The 18,889-nt window shown below is 40.0% G+C and overlaps 1 protein-coding gene across 2 annotated transcripts in view; it reads right to left on the bottom strand.

Moving 5' to 3' along the window:
• Positions 1 to 18,238, bottom strand: part of ETFA (electron transfer flavoprotein subunit alpha) — a 45,947-nt gene extending 27,709 nt beyond the window's left edge. The window contains exons 1-9 of one of the 2 annotated variants that reach the window (XM_084640419.1): positions 18,084 to 18,238; positions 13,773 to 13,922; positions 11,346 to 11,427; positions 11,155 to 11,237; positions 8,733 to 8,832; positions 7,390 to 7,500; positions 6,126 to 6,230; positions 5,277 to 5,345; positions 3,476 to 3,558 (exon numbers count right to left, since the gene is read on the bottom strand). In XM_084640419.1, the coding sequence (XP_084496545.1) occupies positions 3,476 to 3,558; positions 5,277 to 5,345; positions 6,126 to 6,230; positions 7,390 to 7,500; positions 8,733 to 8,832; positions 11,155 to 11,237; positions 11,346 to 11,427; positions 13,773 to 13,922; positions 18,084 to 18,122 (822 nt within the window). In that variant the 5' untranslated portion in view covers positions 18,123 to 18,238. The remainder of the gene's footprint in view (positions 1 to 3,475; positions 3,559 to 5,276; positions 5,346 to 6,125; positions 6,231 to 7,389; positions 7,501 to 8,732; positions 8,833 to 11,154; positions 11,238 to 11,345; positions 11,428 to 13,772; positions 13,923 to 18,083) is intronic. The other variant, XM_084640420.1, reaches the window with a different exon arrangement.
• Between the last annotated feature and the right edge of the window lie 651 nt (positions 18,239 to 18,889).

Here is an 18,889-nt window from a genome sequence, read left to right as displayed (position 1 = left end):
CTCCCTCCTCCATCCCAAAGGCTATCTCAGATAAGGTGGCGAAAAAAACCACACGTGCGATGAAATGTTCTCTGAGCTCATGCAGTCGTCCGGCACTGACAGCTCAGCAGACTGTGCGGAGGGACACAATAGCAGAGTAGAGGAAAGTGGCTGATGAACATGACGAGAGGTGGCAGCAGGAAGATCAGAGGAGGCATGAGGCAACGCTGAGGCTGCTGCGGGATCAAATGGACATGCTCCAACATCTGGTGGAGGTTCATGAACGGCAGCAGGATCACAGACTGCCGCTGCAGCCCCTGTTTAACCACCCTCTCTCTTCCCCAAGTTCCATAGCCTCCTCACCCAGACGCCCAAGAACGCGGCGGGGGAGGCTCCGGGCACCCAACCACTCCACCTCAGTGGACAGCCCATGCAACAGAAGAATGTCATTCAAGAAGTTTTAAAGTGGCCTTTTCCTTCCCTCCTACCCTCCTCCCACACGGGCTACCTTGTGAGTTATCTCCCTATTTTTATAATCAATTAATAAAGAACACATGATTTTTAAACGATAGTGATCGTTTCCTTTGCAAGCAAGCTGTGATCGAAGGGGAAAGGGGGGGTGGCTTACAGGAAATTTAGAGGCAACCAAGGGGGCGGGTTTTCATCAAGGAGAAACAAACAGAAGCGTCACGCAGAACCCTGGCCAGTCAAGAAACTGGTTTTCAAAGCTTCTCTGATGCGCAGCGCTTCCTGCTGTGCTCTTCTAACTACCCTGGTGTCTGGCGGCACATATTCAGCAGCCAGGCGATTTGCCTCAATCTCCCCCTTACTCTCACAGAGATTGTGGAGCACACAGCAAACAGCAATAACAATAGGAATATTGGTTTCACTGAGGTCTGAGCAAGTCAGTAAACTGCGCCAGCGACCCTTTAAACATCCAAATGCACACTCTACCACCATTCTGCACTTGCTCAGCCTATAGCTGAACAGCTCCTTACTACTGTCCAGGGTGTCTGTGTATGGCTTCATGAGCCAGGGCATTAAGGGGTAGGCTGGGTCCCCAAGGATAACTATAGGCATTTCAACATCCCCAAGAGTTATTTTCTGGTCTGGGAAGTAAATCCCTTCCTGCAGCCGTTTAAACAGACCAGAGTTCCTGAAGATGTGAGCGTCATGAACCTTTCCCGGCCATCCCACATTGATGAAACGTCTCTTGTGATCCACCAGTTCTTGCAGCACCATTGAAAAGTACCCCTTGAGGTTTATGTACTGGCTGCCCTGGTGGTCAGGTCCCAAGATAGGGATATGCGTTCTGTCTATAGCCCCACCACAGTTAGGAAATCCCATTGTAGCAAAGCCATCTAGTATGACCTGCACATTTCCCAGAGTCACTACCTTGGATAGCAGCAGCTCAGTGATTGCATTGGCTACTGGGATCACAGCAACCCCACAGTAGATTTGCCCACTCCAAATTGATTACCAACTGACCAGTAGCTGTCTGGTATTGCAAGCTTCCACAGGGCTATTGCCACTCGCTTGTGAACTGTGAGGGCTGCTCTCATCTTGGTATTCTTGCGCTTCAGGGCAGGGGAAAGCAAGTCACGAAGTTCCATGAAAGTGCCCTTATGCATGCGAAAGTTTTAGAGCCACTGGGAATTATCCCAAACCTGCAACACTATGCAGTCCCACCAGTCTGTGCTTGTTTCCCGCGCCCGGAATCGGCGTTCCATGGCATGAGCCTGCCCCAGTAACAGCATGATCTCCAAACTGCCGGAGACCACGGTTTTAGAGAAATCTGTGTTCATGTCCTCATCACCACGGTGCCTTCGCCTCCTCGCCTGGTTTTTCAGGTGCTGGTTCTGCATAAACTACACAATAACGCGCGAGGAGTTTACAATGGTCATAACTGCTGCAATGAGCTGAACGGGCTCCACGCTTGCCGTGCTATTGCATTTGCTTGGGCAATCCAGGGAAAAGGGTGCAAAATGATTTTCTGCTGTTGCTTTCACAGAGGGAGGGTGGGTTGACTGACGACATTTACTCATAACCACCCATGACAAATTTTTGGCCCCATCAGGCATTGGGAGCTCAGCCCAGAATTCCAATGGGCAGCGGGGACTGCGGGAACTGTGGGATAGCTACCCACAGTGCACCACTCGGAATGTCGACCCTTGACATGGTACTGTGGACACACACCGCCCAATTAATGTGCTTAGTGTGGACACATGCACTCTACTTTATACAATCTGTTCCCAAAAATCGACTTCTGTAAAATCAGAGTACTTTCGTAGCGTAGACATGGCCTACAGTATGCAAGCATTATGGTACAAAATTCTATCAGTTCAGTTTGGTTAAATTCCCGTTTACATAAACTATTTTTAAAATGTATCTGTAAATTACAGTATATTGCATTTTTGACCTGTGATTTGGGACTACAGCTAACTTGGAACAATTCTTTCAATTAAAAAAAGAGTTAAGTTTTAATGGCTCTATACAACTGCTTATTTTTAAAAGCATTTAAAGAAATAAGAGTAAATATAGCAAAACGCTGATAAAAGATTTCTTAACTGTCTCATTTACATCCACATGGTTGCGTCAATTAAGATTCATTTACTGACAAAATAGTAAACCTCGTCTACTCACTCCAAATTATTTTGATAATCTAACTATGGTCACCAAGACTATATGAGTTTCTTATACCTTTTACAAGTTGGTGATGTGACCAGTCATCTGGAGTGAGCCTTCTCCCTCCAAAAATTAGTCTTTTCTATTCCAACTTTTCATAACTGCCTCTAGGGCTGAAGATCAAAAAAGCTGAAAAAACACAAACTAGAGCCCTTGTCTCTAGAATGCACTCTAATGCTTCCATAATCCTTTACATTTATAAACCATTTCACAGCTGAGATGTCCCTGAACTAGCACTTTGCAATATAGTCAACATTCCTTATTTATCTCCCATAAACTTGTAATCCAACAGGCTCTCTGATGCTTGACGTTCTGGCATTTTCATCTGTTGCACAAGCTTTGCTTAACACACAGTGCAACAATTCAGTAAGAGTTACTTATGAGCTTAGAACACCATGTCATTACAGAGCTGTTCCTCATATGCACACTAAAGTGCCTAGCTACAAAATTACTAGTTAACGAAGTTAGATCGTCCACAGAAGAAGAAGCCAATGCCAGCAATGATGGCATTCAGTAAGTCAATGACTTCTCCTTGAAAGATGCAGAGTGTTCACACAGACACCTGAGGTAACCTGCAGAACATTTCAGGTGAACAGTAAGTGGAAAAAAGTTACACCAGGAGTTCTGCTATTGTGACCTTAAAAATGCCAGGTGCCTTTTTTATAGGAGGTACTTGGATGCTGCTGCTAGATTCAATATTAAATCTTGACTCATTATATGCATTACATTAGAAATACAGGATTATATTTTTATTAATGATGAGGAATACATACAGTTCTCTTATGAAAAAGATAGGTATTTCCATACTTACTGGTGCTACTATTTTGCCTGTCTGTCCAACCTGCATGTCGTTGGGAACAAAGCCAGCATCAACTGCTGCACGGGAAGCACCAACTGGTTGAAAAAATATTTTCAGTGTTTTCTCTTAAAATATTAGTAAGCCAAATTTAGTTTGTGTATTAGTGAAGAGTCCCATGCAATGGCATGTATTTGAAAATTTCCCTCCTATGATTATATTCTTATAGTACTCCCTCTGTGCCACTGATTGAAATTTCCAGTTATTAAGTGCTAATGCATTCATAAGAAACAGGAAATCCCTACTCCTCCCACCAAAGAGTTGTATATTTAAATCTGGCAGATTTCCACACTTCACTTTATCAAAAAAATATTTACATACAAGTGCTTTCCCTTACTCTTCATCTACCTTGTATGATATGTTCATATCATATCATGCTCCCATAGAGATAAGAGGTCAGTTATAAATATTTTGCTTAAATTTGATTTTTTTCTTTTATTTGTAAACTAAAGTATCTTAACCAGGCGTGGCCAAACCACAGCTCATAAGCCGCATGCAGCTTTTACAGTTAAAGTGCGGCTCTCAGAGCCCCCCGCTGGCCTCCTCTCATTCTCCACCTACCAGATGGCGGGAGGGAGCTTCTGCCTTGTGGTGGGGATAGGAGCTTCTGCCCTATGGGGAGGGAGTTCTCAGGGCTTTAACCCCTCGTGGGGGATGCTGGGACTTGAGGAATGCCTGCTGGGACTTGGGGCTTCAGCAGGACCGGAGCCAAAGCACTGGCAGGCGTGCCCCGTGGGGGCGAAGCCCTGAGCCCCAGCAGGCATGCCCCGCAGGGCTGAAGCCTCAAGCCCTGGAAGGCATGCCCTGCAGCTCTTGAACTTCTGAAGATTATCGTATGTGGCTTGGAGAGTCAGTAAGTTTGGTCAACCCAAGTCTAAACATTGCCTGAAAGTCAATTAACAGGTCAATTTAGAACAAAACCATGTTTGAAAATAACTGCTTATTATTGTTACATTTAAAATCTAAAAATTACTATCACTGAATAAAGAAAAAATACTGTTTTACTTCGTATATTTTGCCACCACATTATGCAGAGTCAGTTTTTCCTGTTTGTATCATAGATTAACGGAGGGGAAAGACTTTAAAAAATAAAATAAAATAAAATAAAATAGAAAATCTGACTGTAAAAACCACAAAAACTGTCAGGAGAGCTCTGGGGAAGATGCAATATCTAAAACTATTTTTAACTCACTTTTTTTAGTGGACGAGATTAAGTTAAAGGGTACCCCTTTTAGTGACAGGCCACCTCATCATCTACCCAAACAAAATACTAAAATGTTACAATGTCCAATATTAAACTTTGATTTTTTTTTAAAACCATGAACAGTCACAAATTTACATTTAGCACAGACATTCATAATTATACTTTAATGTATTCCATTTTAATTGACTGTCTGCATTTGAAGACCTATGCTGTAAAAAGCAAAGGAATTTTGAATCCAAAACTTTAAGTGATATTGCCATTTAAAAATACATATGAAAAATTTCCCCTTGTTGAGTTTTTCTGCTTACAAGGTACTATTCGGATATTCCACCAAAACTCATGCAGCCTGAAGAAAAGAGAGTGTTTCCTTTTTACAGTGTTAAGATGCCATCAATGGCAAAGACGACCATCGTGGCTAGACAAAAAACAATTTTACATCAGTAGTTGGATGGGATATTTAAAGACAATCAAAAAACACTAATGCTATCAAGCCTTGTTCTTTTGTGTCTGTTTCAAACACCCACAATCAGAACAAGAAAAAAAAAATTTTACCTGCAGCATGCAATTGATCTGCAAGGTCATATAACAGTTTGAAGTTGTCACCACTCTTCAAACCTCGCCCTTAAAGGTAAAAAAAAAAGGAGACATTCAATATTCAGTAATACCTTGTAATAGAGAACATATGCATACATGACACACATTACTAATACTCGTATTCACAGAGGCACTCAAGTACTTTTTGCAAAGGGTACTTTTGACATTTTACTCAGTTTTTAGCACCCCTATGCATCTTGAAAATAAAAATTTAAATTCATACAGATTTTGCCCTATTAATATTTGATTAATATGTAGTTATTTCTTATCCATGCATCAACATTGCCCTGTCTTGTTTGCCTCCTTATTTGTCAACAGCATCATCAATTCTCTCTAAAGTCTGGGAACAGAATTTGTCATCAATTTGTGCTCCCTCTGCTGGCTTTAGTTATATAGCTCTCCTATTGCAGAGCAAAAAAATAAATAAAAATACATCATGTAGCTTTTTATTTTCTTGCTCGGGGTAGTGCAATGAATTTTTAAACTAACAGATAATTCTTGAGCTATTGTACACTGGTTGTATTAATTTTAATGTAGGTCACATTTTGATCTAAAAATATTTGCATGCATCTCTTTAAATTTGCAGAATTGCTAAATGTGATGACAACCTTAAAATATTTGTCAGCATTTGTTACAAGCTTTCATAGTTTGCTGTTTACATGATAGAGCATCTGCCCTCTTCCCAAAGAGAGCCACATGCTGTAAATAAAATAATATCTAGACATAGTGAAACAGGTCAAAGATGGAGTTCTGCTACAGCTATTAGTTTACCTGAAACTCAGCACTAGTTAAATATTATCTACTTACCACCTGATACGACCACCTTTGCACTCGTGAGCTCTGGCCGATCACTTTTTGTTAGCTTCTGCTCAATCCATTCAGACTGACCAACTGGTGATGGAGCCGTTACTGCTTATGTCACAATATTTTAAAAAGTATATGTTTCTTAATTTTTTAAAACTGCAATATTTTCTCTGCTTTAAGCTAAAGTACTACATAAGAAACCAAGTCAACAGGAATCCATTCCAGCACTGATTCTATTCATATGCCTCCATAATAATTCTTTTCATAATTGCTCTAGTGTCTGAACTACAAGTCCATTTATTAGCCACTAAGATAGCTTACCTCCATATTCATACTTATATATCATCATTTAAATTTTATTTGTAGTACTACATGCAAAGTTTACTGAAAACTATTTTCACTTTGCGTATTAAACTGGACTAAAATGAAGGTTTGTAATATACACACATCGTGTATCTCCCCAGCAGAAGCAGCCCAACTATTATTAAAAGAGAGAGAGTCAAGCTGGCTAAGTGATGTCATGACAGTGTAACATGGTAATATTCATTGATCAGAGTTGAGTTGACAAGGTCAATGCTGGAGAAGGATTCAGAAGCGGTAGCTCAACATCCCTGAATATTATCATTAGGAGAAAAAGCAATACTTATCATGGCGCTACTGCCTCCCTCTGGCAGATGCATGGAACAGTACTGAATGGCCCCAGACCAAGAAAGGACTCTTGTGACTAGGGCCTTCAAAGTTGTACTGGTTTCACTGAAAGTGTTATTTTGAACTAGTTTATTTAAAACTGGTGCAAAACATCTGGGATATTCGATCCGATTTAAATCTGTTTATCAATTTATTCTTATGTGATAAGAAATCAACTTAAGCTAAATTGATATAGAACTGGATTAAATCAAATTGTGGATGTTCACACTGTTTTGCACCAATTTAACCAAGTTCGTTTTTAAAGCAATTTAAACTTAAACTGGTTCAACTTTAAATATAGACAACTTGTAAGATTGCTGCAGCACAAGGCCAAAGAGCAGGCATAGTGAGTGAAATAGTTACTTGGTATTAAGACAGGTGTGATCAGAAGAGGAGAAAAGGCAGGTGGACAGACAATATGTTCTTTCCTTTTCTGGCAAAACTAGAAAGTACGAGCTCTTAAGCACAATACAAAGATTATGATAATTAGTTTACTTTGATAAGAAACGTGATAAACTCAAGTTATGCTTTGCACAAAACTAAAACCAAAAGATGAAAATCTATCGAAGCAAGCACCCACCTTTTTCTACTTTAGCACTACCACCACTCACTGGGGCAGCTTCAAAAGAGGTTCCCCGTACAGAAAACACTTTTACTTTTTCATCACACTTCACAGTACACAGAGCATTTCCTAGGAAAGAGCATTTTGCAAAAAAAACAGATCACAGAGTATCAGTGAATCACAAGAAATACTAGTGCTTCTAGCAGGAAAATGCAGTGTAAAAAAAACCACACACAAAGATTATCTCCCTAAAATTGCAGTTTTAGGTCATCAAAATTAGAAAATCAGGAGGCTTAAAACTGCATTTTACAAATATTTTAACATTTCCTTCCTATCACACAAGAGTTAAGAAACATGCCAATATGCAGAGGGTGCCTTTCCCCTTTCTGATCAGAGCACCATGACTGCATTCAAATGAGCTCTCCACTTTTAGGTATTTTTAACATTTCAAAGATCAGGATTGTAACTTCATAACAGAATATGAAAAGCCTCCATTTCATGAACAGGCCTTTTAAACTGTCACATGACTTAATCAAGAGAGAAAAAAAATCAATCCCACTACACTAAACATTTGGTTTTGGATATCTTAAGTGACTTAATCTTTCTCAGCATTGGGAACAGTGAAGAGGAAAGAAAAGCTAGAATATCAGCTACCCATTTAAAAAAAAATATCTTAAACCTGTGAATTACAAGGAAGCAACTTTAAAATGCATTGCAATTCATCTGTGTCATGTCTCAAATGCAATATCACAATTATCACAAGATACCATGTAGGCTAAGAAAGAAAATCCTTTCACAATAAAATTTAACTAACAGGCTAATGAGCTCATGTCTCAATTTAAAAAAATTAAAACACAGGATCAGACAGCCATTAGAGAACTATGATTGAAGCAAAGATTGCAAATAATTACTAAAGAAAGTCAATTAAATATTACAAATAATCAGATCAATGTCTACATAACTAAGAAAAATAACCTTACGGATATCTGAAATCAGAACTAATGCTAGCCATATTAAATAAAGTCAGACCGTTATCTGAATGTCTTATATTTTGCAAAATCTGTTCAGAAATACATTAACAGAGAAATACAATATGTATGAAAAATATCACCAGAGACTGGTAATTAAAATGCTAGTTCTGCTTTCTGAGCTGCAATCCTATAGTACCAAGTGACATTCCATGTGTTTTCACAAAAATCACTTCTGTTTTCTAGTTTCATTCTGGTTACCATTGTGATTTAGGACACTATCCTGAAAAATTCCTTACACATCCCAAGTTGTACTAATGGGAGTTTTGATAACACAGGTAAGCAGGATCAGGTTGTTATTGTACAGCATACACGTAGTCTTGTATTGCTCACCTGCATAAATAGTTCTCACAAAAGTGTCAGGTGATTTAATTTCAATGATGTCAGAAACAGGGGCAACATCAAGTTTAGCTGCCACTCTGGGAAGAAGATTCTAAAAAGTTAAATTAGAAGTTAGAAAAATGTTCTAAATGCTGACAGGTTGTACCCTAAATATGTAAGGAAAGTTAAAATAAACCTGTTTGGCATATGAACTATAATTAAGATACATTCAGTGCCCTAATTTTAACTTTTATATAATGCTGTCTGTGTGAGGAGGCACACACAACCATAGTCTTCTAGTATGGCTACTCATGTAGCCTGTGCAGTCAAATGAAAGGCCATTATTGTAACAACATTAGAAATTTTATGAGACTTACAGTAAGTAAACCCTTAATTCAATATGTTGATTTATGATGCTTATTTGCTTTAATAGTTTAAAACTGAATATAGATGCCATTTGCTCACAAAATTGACAGTTATGGATTGCTGGACTTTGACGAGTACTTTTTTTTTTAAAATGTATTTCAAAGTTAGTTCCCAAATACCAAGACTGAGGAACAAATCTGTATTTGAGCAGACAAAAAAAACCCCACCAACTGACAAGATCTTAAAATTACAAAATTAACAAAGACTCTTTTTTAGTATATAGCTGACTACAAAATGTGTACTTAGCATCCTCCCTGATGTTTTTAAATATAGAAGCAGCACAAATCTTATATGTAATAAGGAGTACAAGGGTTAAGTTCTTCCTCCTGACTTGGTACAACATGCACAAAATACAGGCATGTTTCTGGTACCTTTAGTCATGTTAAGTAGTACCTTATTACAGGAATAGGTACATTGAAATTTACTACTCAATGTGAACAAATAGGTCAGAGTTAGACCTTAGGAGAATAGGCTCTTCATACAAAGACCTTAGAACAAGAAAGCTTAAGCTACGATATTTAGCTGGCTAAATATCAAGTCAGAGCTGCCAAGAAAATTTACATTGGGACAAAAAGCATCTAAAGATCTCTATGAATGAAACTAAATCACGTACAAAGACTGATACTGATTGTAAGTGAAAGCTCATCTAAGGGCAGCCAGATCAAATTACTCATGAAATGCTTATGTGAAAGACAAAAGTATATATATTGTGACAAAGTTCCTCCTCTGCCTTGGTGGGTCCTGCGCTTATTGGCGGATTTGCTCACCTCAGAGGTTTACAGCAGCCCTCAGTTTGGTCACTTTCGTGGCTCAAATCTGCCATTCATTCAGTTAGCCTCATCACTGGCCAGCATGGGGAAAGGAAGAAGAACAATCCCAGCAGTCTCTGCTGATCCACCTAGTGGATCGGGGAACAGGCCAGAGACCTTCCCCTCTGGTGAAACCCACAGTCCAGTTCAACTCCTCCAGTATCAAGTAGGCAGTTGGGGGAAAATGGAGGGATGGGGGGAACCCAGGCCAGCCCTCTACTCCGGGTTCCAGCCCAGGGCCCTGTGGGTTGCAGCTGTCTACAGTGGCTCCTGTAACAGCTGCGTGACAGCTACAACTCCCTGGGCTACTTCCCCATGGCCTCCTTCCAACACCTTTTTTATTCTCACCACAGGACCTTCCTCCTGGTGTCTGATAATGCTTGTACTTCTCAGTCTTCCAGCAGTACAGCTTCTCACTCTCAGCCTCTTGCGCTTCTTACTCCTCGCACGCACGCCACAAACTGAAGTGAGCTCCTTTTTAAACCCAGGTGCCCCGATTAGCCTGCCTGTCTTAATTGATTCTGGCAGCTTCTTGATTGGCTGCAGGTGTTCTAATCAGCCTGTCTGCCTTGTTTCCAGAAAGTTCCTGATTGTTCTGGAACCTTCCCTGTTACCTTACCCAGGGGAAAGGGACCTGCTTAACCTGGGGCTAACATATCTGCCTTCACTCTCCTGTAGCCATCTGGCCTGACCCTGTCACAATATATTTAAAAAAACGGAATTAGTGGTTTTCATGCACAATTTAAAAAAATTTTTACACTCTAGTCTGCATTACTCCATAGACATGTGTAAAAAAAAAACAAAACAGTTTAGTGCTAAAAGCCATGCATGCTTTCCTTCATCAATGCAAACCACACAACTGAATAGAAAGAAGCTAATTTTTACTTTAAAGTAAGAGCTACCACAGCTAGCTTTTTATACTATTCTCTCTTTTCAGAAGGCATAATGGTTTCAGATCTCTAGTTCCTATTTGTTTTATTAAACATCCACATAGAAAGCAAAATTTATACTACGACTAATAAATTAAAATTGAATACTTGCTTTAAAATGCTTTTTTACACTGTTGTAACATTTCAGAAAAGTCCAGCATGGCTACAGAATATATGAAAAGTCTTTCACCGATTTCCGACTCAAACTTACGTGTAATGGGCTCTTAGCCTCTTACATGCTACAGATGTGTGTTTCTCTTATCTACTCACCTTCCCAAAGGCAGATGCTCCAGCACAGATGTGTGTGTAATTAAACTGTTTTTGAGTTGCCAAGATCAATGGAGTCAGCTCCTCTGAGGAAAAATATATGTCACAATTTACAACAGTCTCATTTATGTTTTCATTGCTAAGAATGATACCAGACTATTTTTGGCCAACAGCTGTATACAAATAATGCTCACCTGGTAGAAATCCTTTGTATACATCATGCTGAGCCACTAGAACTCTTGCAATGCCCTGTACTTTGCTGAGCTCTTCTGCTACCTATGATTACAAAAATAGCAGTAGTAGTAGTACACCAACACCTAGAGGCCCAAATGAGCTTGGGGCCCCAGGGTGCTAGGCACTGTGCAAACAAATAGTAAGAGAGTGCCTTCCCCAAAGAACTCACAATTTAAATAGAAAAGACAAAAAGACAGGAGTTAAACAGAAGCCTAGATTTGCCCGAGGTCACACAGCTGTTCCAGTGAATTCTGTCACTGACGAGAACACAGGTCTCTGGCTCCCAGTCCAGTGCCTATACATTAGGCTATGCTGCCTCTCCAATAAAAACACACATAATTTTTAAATAAGACAAAAACTGCAAAAGAAACCATCATAAGACATGTTGGCCTCATGTAGTAGCGTGCAATAACCTTATGTTATTACATTGGAACTACATTTCTCAAGAGGTGTGGGACAGCGAGCCTTCAAATATTTCAGTAATTATAGTAAAACTGAAATGCCAACAATGCCATACACTCAAATTTGGCCCAGTCACTCCTTGTTGTGATGAAGCAGTGGGCAGGGCAAATTTGAATAAAAGGCACTGCTATCTGGTCGTGGAGGGGCCTCCAAGTTCAAAAACAATTCTAAGGTGGGATCCGAGTTAAAAAAGGTGGAGGAGAACCCCTGCAAGATTTATAATAAAACTGATCAACAATTACTCTTAAAAACAGTCAGCTTATTGCTTCAACTGATTTAATCTAATTATTCAAGAGCTTAATCTTACTTCCTCTGAAATCAATGAGTTTTGCCATTTATTTCAATGATACAGGCCCTTATGTTACAAGTGCTAAGGAAAACAAGCGGTTATGTAGTCCTCGTTAATTACAGCAGAAATCGTTTGTACTGAAGTCTGACATCATTAGCTGTTGAATTGCTGTAGGCTTCAGATCTGCAGTTATGTTTTTGCTACATTATAAACACAAAAGCAAGTTTTAAGCTACAAAAGGGTTTTTGAAAATCAACTGAGGTAGACTGATAGAACTGTGTTAAGACACTTGCATTGCCCCAAACAACACTACTTCCTTGCTTTCCTGAAGACCAGTTTTACCCCCCAAAACTAGGGTTGTAAGAGAGAAAACCAAAAAGTGGCCACTACATAACAGTTATTTATGTATTATAACTTTTTTGTCCCATCGGTACACATTCTTACAATTTTAAAAAGAAAGTTCACCTTATATGCAGTATCATTTTCTAAAATAACTTGGGTCATCACCACACACAACACACGGAGTATTGAAAGAACAAGTCTGACACATCACATTTTAGTTATAAGTGCAAAAAGTCTCCAAAATAAAAGGGGTGCAAATGGAGGCGTTACAAAACGTGAACCAAACAGATTATTCTCAAACTCAGTAAATGTTTGCTCTTGGTCTCAGACCCAGGATGTCAGGTTTAAATTTAAAACCAGTCTTTACAGTCTAGTTATAATCCCTTCTCCTGAGATTTGCAATTGGAGAGGATGCCACAACTTTAATGTCACTTGCCACGTGTATGGTTCTCTGCCTAAGATAAAACTTAACACTACAAGAGAAACATTTCAGCACTAACTCAGTTTAATTTTACAAATTATCAAACATGATCATCACCAGTTCCACAGTCCTTACGAAGTTAAAGTGTATTGACATGTAGGTGTCAGTGCTAAAAGGCTATTCTCAAAATCCTTAGTGACAATGTAACAAAACTGGTATACTATAGACTCTTGAGATGATTCAAGCAACAGTACTGGCAAGCACACAAGGCATTAGTTCTCCAATGTGTAGCATGCTTTTAAAGTCAGGAAACACTAACATCTTAATCATACATTGTAAACACATCCTTACATTAGTAACACCTTTGTTAATTAACAGTGAGATTTTTAAAAAGTTCTATTTGTCATTCTGTATGCTCCGTTTACTTTTTGACGTTTTCACAGAATGGACAATAAGAGTCAGTTAAACAAGTTTTGCTTTCAGATTCTTAGTGCTGTAATACCTGGATTTCAAACTTTACAGGAGAATATTTGTTTTAAAATAGCTATTTAAACTGGAATTTTAACATTTCTATTGGCCTTGGGATTTACAAAAACTTCATTTAAAAAAAAAAAAACACAGAATTTAAGTTGAGAGTCTCTTTCAGCATGGTCTCTTATTTAAAAAAACAAAACACACCCTATATACATATTTTCAGTTTAGAAGAGCAACAGTTTAAATGCAGGACATTTCCTTGGGACTAGTGACCATTGGCATAGCTCCTCATACTTGGACATCATTCTTGAAACTGACCTAAGTCTTGTCTGGTTTACTTAATGGTAGTCATTACTTTGTTTAAACACATCTAGAAAGAAAAATAATCAGGTTTCTTACCTTGTCACAGTTGGTACCAGCTACTAAACAAGATACTTCACCTCCAAGCTGCTTTGCTGCAGTGATAGCATTTAGCGTAATGGGTGTAAGAGACTCATTTGTGTGTTCAGTGATTACCAATGTACTCTGAAATCGCTGGAGCAATGAGGCCTTAAAAAAAGAGAGAGAAAAAACACAGGGTTAACATTAAATGTGGAAGGAACAAACAATATTTTATAATATTTTACAAAGACCACCCAATGCCTTATAGAAAGCATTTCACTTGTACAAAACTACATTAACCAGTAATGCTGAACAGACCAACTGAACTAACAGATATTTTTTAATAAAGTAGTTTGAAGGTACCAGGCACTAAGCAAGTGACAATCTTCTGAACTTCAGGCTATATACTGCATAGCCATTTTGAGAGGACAAGAAGATACTGGTAAGGACTAGTGATAATTTCATAAACTAGATATTTTAGGTCAATTGATCAGCCTGGTTGAATGCCTTAAATGGTTTGTTCAGCACATGGAAGTAATTTAAGAATTTGGATGGTTGTAGGATGAAATCCACAAGGGAAAAAAGCAGGACACAATGGGAGGGAATCAGAGGACACACTCCTATAAGGCAAGTAGATAATTATTTGCTTGAAATAATAAATATTTTTTCAAACAAAGCTTTGACTAAAATCCTAGCGAAAGAACCTGTGCTTATTTTATTTTTTAAAAATACTGTATTCTTACTTTGCCTTTATTAATTGTTGGGAATTGTGAAAACAAACTAATTAGAATCTTAGGCAGGTTTGCAGTCTAAAGACACCATAATAAAAAAGTCTATTGGACTGTATCAGACTTGAATCTAAGTAATACATTTTAAAATAAAACATTCAACCCTTTTCTGATTATTCAAACAATATCCCATCACAGTCCAATATGGCTACTTGAAATAATCACTTGACCAACCTACCTACTATACCCTCCAGTCATTCATTAGAACTAGTTCTGGAGTACTTCACAAATCAAAACAAAATTGCAAAAACAGAAAGAGAATCAAACTGAAATGAAACAAAGGATTCTAAACGTTGTTACTTTGTTTCACTATGTTTCACTAATACTTCAGTTTAGTTTGACTACAGCCTCTTCATACAAGAGGTTAATTTAGCCAAGCACTGGCCTCTCACAAATGATACACAAAATCACAGAACACTATTGCAGGTAGCCTTTTTGATTAACTACATGGATTGGTTGCCTAACAGAGTGCATTAAAAAAAAAACTGCATTATTTTCCAAAGGATTTAAATCATGATATATTTAATACTCTCCCTGACTATCAACACATAAGACCACATAAAATAGTAACCAGGTATTTCCTGCACACCTAGTGCCACATAGCCTCACAAGGACAATGCACCCAAAAGGATCCTCCAAGATCTTCATTACTGTATGGGAGGGTACAAGGGAAGAGGTATCAGCTGCCTTCCCAGTGCCACTTCTTACCCCTGCTCCGAGAACACTCCCTAGAGTCAGGGACCTGTTAGATTCACTCCCTCTGGGGCACCTGGGATTGGCCACTGTCAGCAGACAGGATACTGGGATGGCATGGCTGGCTCCAGGCACCAACGAAGGAAGCAGGTGCCTGGGGCAGTCAATAGACAGGAGCGGCATTCCGTCAGTTATTGGGACGACACATCCAGGTCTTCAGCGGCAAGTCCTTCATTCATTCCCTCCTTTCCACTTCGGCAGCAGCTCAATCGGGGGTTTTTTGTTTGGGTTTTTTTTTTTTCCACCGCTTGGGGCGGCAAAAAAGCTGGAGCCAGCCCTGTGGGCTGGATGGACCTTTGGTCTGACCCAGTTTGGCCATTCTTATCTCTTATTTATTAGAAAAATCAAATACTGGTCTATTAGCATGAAGAAAAAATACAAATTACATTTATACTATCTTTCATCCAAGGATCTCAAATAATTTTATAAAAAGGTGGGAAATAGTATTGAATTTATAGATATGTTGAGTCCAAAATAGATCTAAGAAGATCTTTTGTGCAATAAAAAAAAGCATAATTGAAATTTGAGAAAGGTCATCAGCTTTTACCCTTCAAACTTTAAGGCCAAGACAAGGAGCTGGAAGCAGCACAAAAAGAGTGAACCAACATCCAAAACATTTTTCTTCTCTGATGTCACCCCATCATAGAGAGAGAGAGAACTAGCAGGTTTTTTGCATCCCCAGTTGGGTAAAAATACCAATACTGAGCATTTACATGTTTGTAAACTTTAAAAACCCCAACAGAAACTCAGAAATACGTAATGCATAACTTTATCCAAACAATGTGAAGTATCATTATTTTAACTGAGGAAGTGAGCTGTAGCTCACGAAAGCTTATGCTCTAATAAATTGGTTAGTCTCTAAGGTGCCACAAGTACTCCTATTATTTTAACTCTCTAACATGTAACCTGGAGATAAAGTACGCACAGAACAATGTTTTACAAAGTTATTAGAGCACTAATTTAAGACAAAAACTAACGGAGTCATTGAAATACTAATATCATATAGCCATCCTACCACCGAAGTGCCTTACCTAGAATGTCTTATCAATCATCCCTATTTACTTGTAGGGGAGTAAGTGGAGTTTTCCTTAGCACACATTAGAAATCAACTGGTTTTGGATATAGGACCTGTGGCTGCCTAATTTTAGTAAGTTTCTTCTACCATTACCTTCTTATTTAGATATTTGCAGGATTCTTCATTCAGAAAAGAGCTCCTCTGAAATGTATGACGTCTCTCGATTATTTTCCCCCCTTCCAACAAGGTACCCTATCTTGCAGCGGACACCTCTGTTAATCTAATTTAAGACTAGGACTGGGTTTATCAGTAGTTTCTCTATTTTAAATATATCCTAATTGGTAAAAGTAGCTTAATAAAAGTTGCATTAAGTAGAAAATTATATTCTAGAATGCCTCAAATTGGCCGTTTCCCTGATTTTTTAAAGGCACTGAAACCTAGATGACATAAAAAGAGGAGGCAAATGTGTTTTACTACCAATGGAGAGTCCAGGATTTTAGTACAGAAAGAAAGTCACCAATATTTGCAAATTCCTTCTCACCATCCAAATGACCTCACAAAACTTCACTAAAATCAATTGGTCACAACTTCATTTCAATCAGTGGAGTCACATCCACTTGCAACAGTGGTGAATTTGGTCTTTTACGTCTGTTTAGTTTCAACTGAACTGTAGAACAAATAGATTATACCTTATCCCTATATAAACAGGCCACTGGAGCTTCCTCTGCAGTTAGCAAGTTGAAAGTCCAGGTTCCTTGGCATTGTTTTGTGCTCTTTTTTACAAATATACTTTACTGTGGTACTAAGGCATAATCCCACTCACTGCTATTTTTATCAACATGACATTTTATAAACTCTTAGAAGATCCAATCACTAAAACCAAGAGTCTTTTACAGCTGCAGCAAATTTATTTTCATTCATCAATGGGCTACACAAGGTTTTTAATCACTGAAAATGAGAGTCCTGGATTCCTGCTCGGAGTAAATGCAGACCAGCACAACTTTTTAGACTTTTGCTATTAGATGAATGTCTTATTTGATGGGAACCATTATTTGAAGTGAGATAAAAATACATCTCCATAGACCGATTAAGAACTCGTCAAGGATTTCCAAAGTATGAGAGGGGGACTCTTTTGCATAATGCAACATAAATTAGACCAAACAAACCTCTTGCTCTCCCTTTTCCTCACTTGTGCTGTCATAAATGATGCCCAAAACCTACCAGTAATCAATTGTTCTTCAAGTCCACCAAGGGCATGGTAAGATGTAACAGCCTTAGTTGCAGCAAGGGAGATTTGGGTTAGATAGTAGGAAAAGTTTTCCAACTCTAAGGAGAGTTAAGCACTAGAACAGGCGTCCAACCCCCCCAGCACTGGAGGGCTTTGAGAACAGGTCGGACAACCCCCTGGCAGGGATGGTCTGGGTTTAGTTGGCCCTGCAGGGGATGAACTAGGTGCCCTCCTGAGCTGCCTGCCAGCCCCAGGCTGTGGCTAGGACCGCGGGCAAAGGGCGTAGAGCCCTGTGGGCGGCTGGCGTCTCCCTGGCTCTGGGTGACCTTCGGCCCAGTCCTAGTTGCGGGGCCACCGGGCCGAGCCAGGCAGCTCCCCAGGACGGACAGGGTGGGGGGAAGCCGGCGCTGAAGCGGGACCGGCCGCCTGAGCCCCGGGAAGGGCTCCAAGGGGGGAGGGACGGCTCCCCCGCCCGGCGCTGAAGCGGTGCCGCTGCTCCCTGCAGAGTGGGCCCCGACCGCCGCGCCGCACCGCGCCGCACTCACCGCCCGCCTCAGGCGCCGAGCTCCGACCGCCAGGAACATGGCGACTCCCTCCGGGACCCTCTCACCCCGCCCCAGCAGCGCGCACCCGAGCCGGCTTGGCGAGGCGGCGATCTCGCGACAGCTACTAAGGGACAACGCGACTTGGAATCCTGCCTTCTCCCATTGGCTGCGCGCGCAGCCAATCAGAGGCGGCGGGAAGTTTCTTGGGCTCTTTGGCTTCCCGGGGCGGCGCGCGTGGGGGTGGGGGCGGGATGGGGAAATGTAGCTCGAGGCGGACTCCAGGCCCGATAACACAGCAGCCCCCAGGCCCTGCCGTGGCTGCGCCTTGATGCAGCTTTGCAGTCCATGGGTCAGTGTGTGCGGTGCATCGCTCATATTCAGGGGAGGAAAAGTTAGCAAAACTAGACTTAGGCACAAATCGAGACCCCAGCTTGAGAAACGGTTAGATTCACAGCCAAAAACGTACAGCTTGGGCCAACCTACAGTCAGCACTCAAATCTGTCTGCCAGGGACGTCCTGGAGCATAGAAAGTGGGCTCTCAAACAAGATTGCCTGTTAAACACCCTTCATGCTCCTTCTACAATTAGGGTGATTAAGCAACTCAAACTCTCCATTAGTTCCCGGATACAGGCCAGCAGTTATAGCAAAACGAATATCCAACTGATCCCAGCTTTGCATATGTCCAAAAAATTAAACTTAAAATTGGGGGGTGGGCATGATCCCATTAACCACATGGATGTAAACGTCATGAAATTAGTTCTTTGTATTACATAAGCCAAATATAAAGATTCCTGTTTGTGATCTTA

This window comes from Lepidochelys olivacea (assembly GCF_965140295.1).
Source record: "Lepidochelys olivacea isolate rLepOli2 genome assembly, chromosome: 10".
Classification (NCBI taxonomy): Eukaryota; Metazoa; Chordata; order Testudines; family Cheloniidae; genus Lepidochelys; species Lepidochelys olivacea.
Note: the sequence above shows the minus strand (reverse complement) of the source record. Positions and strands in the feature narration are given on the sequence as shown.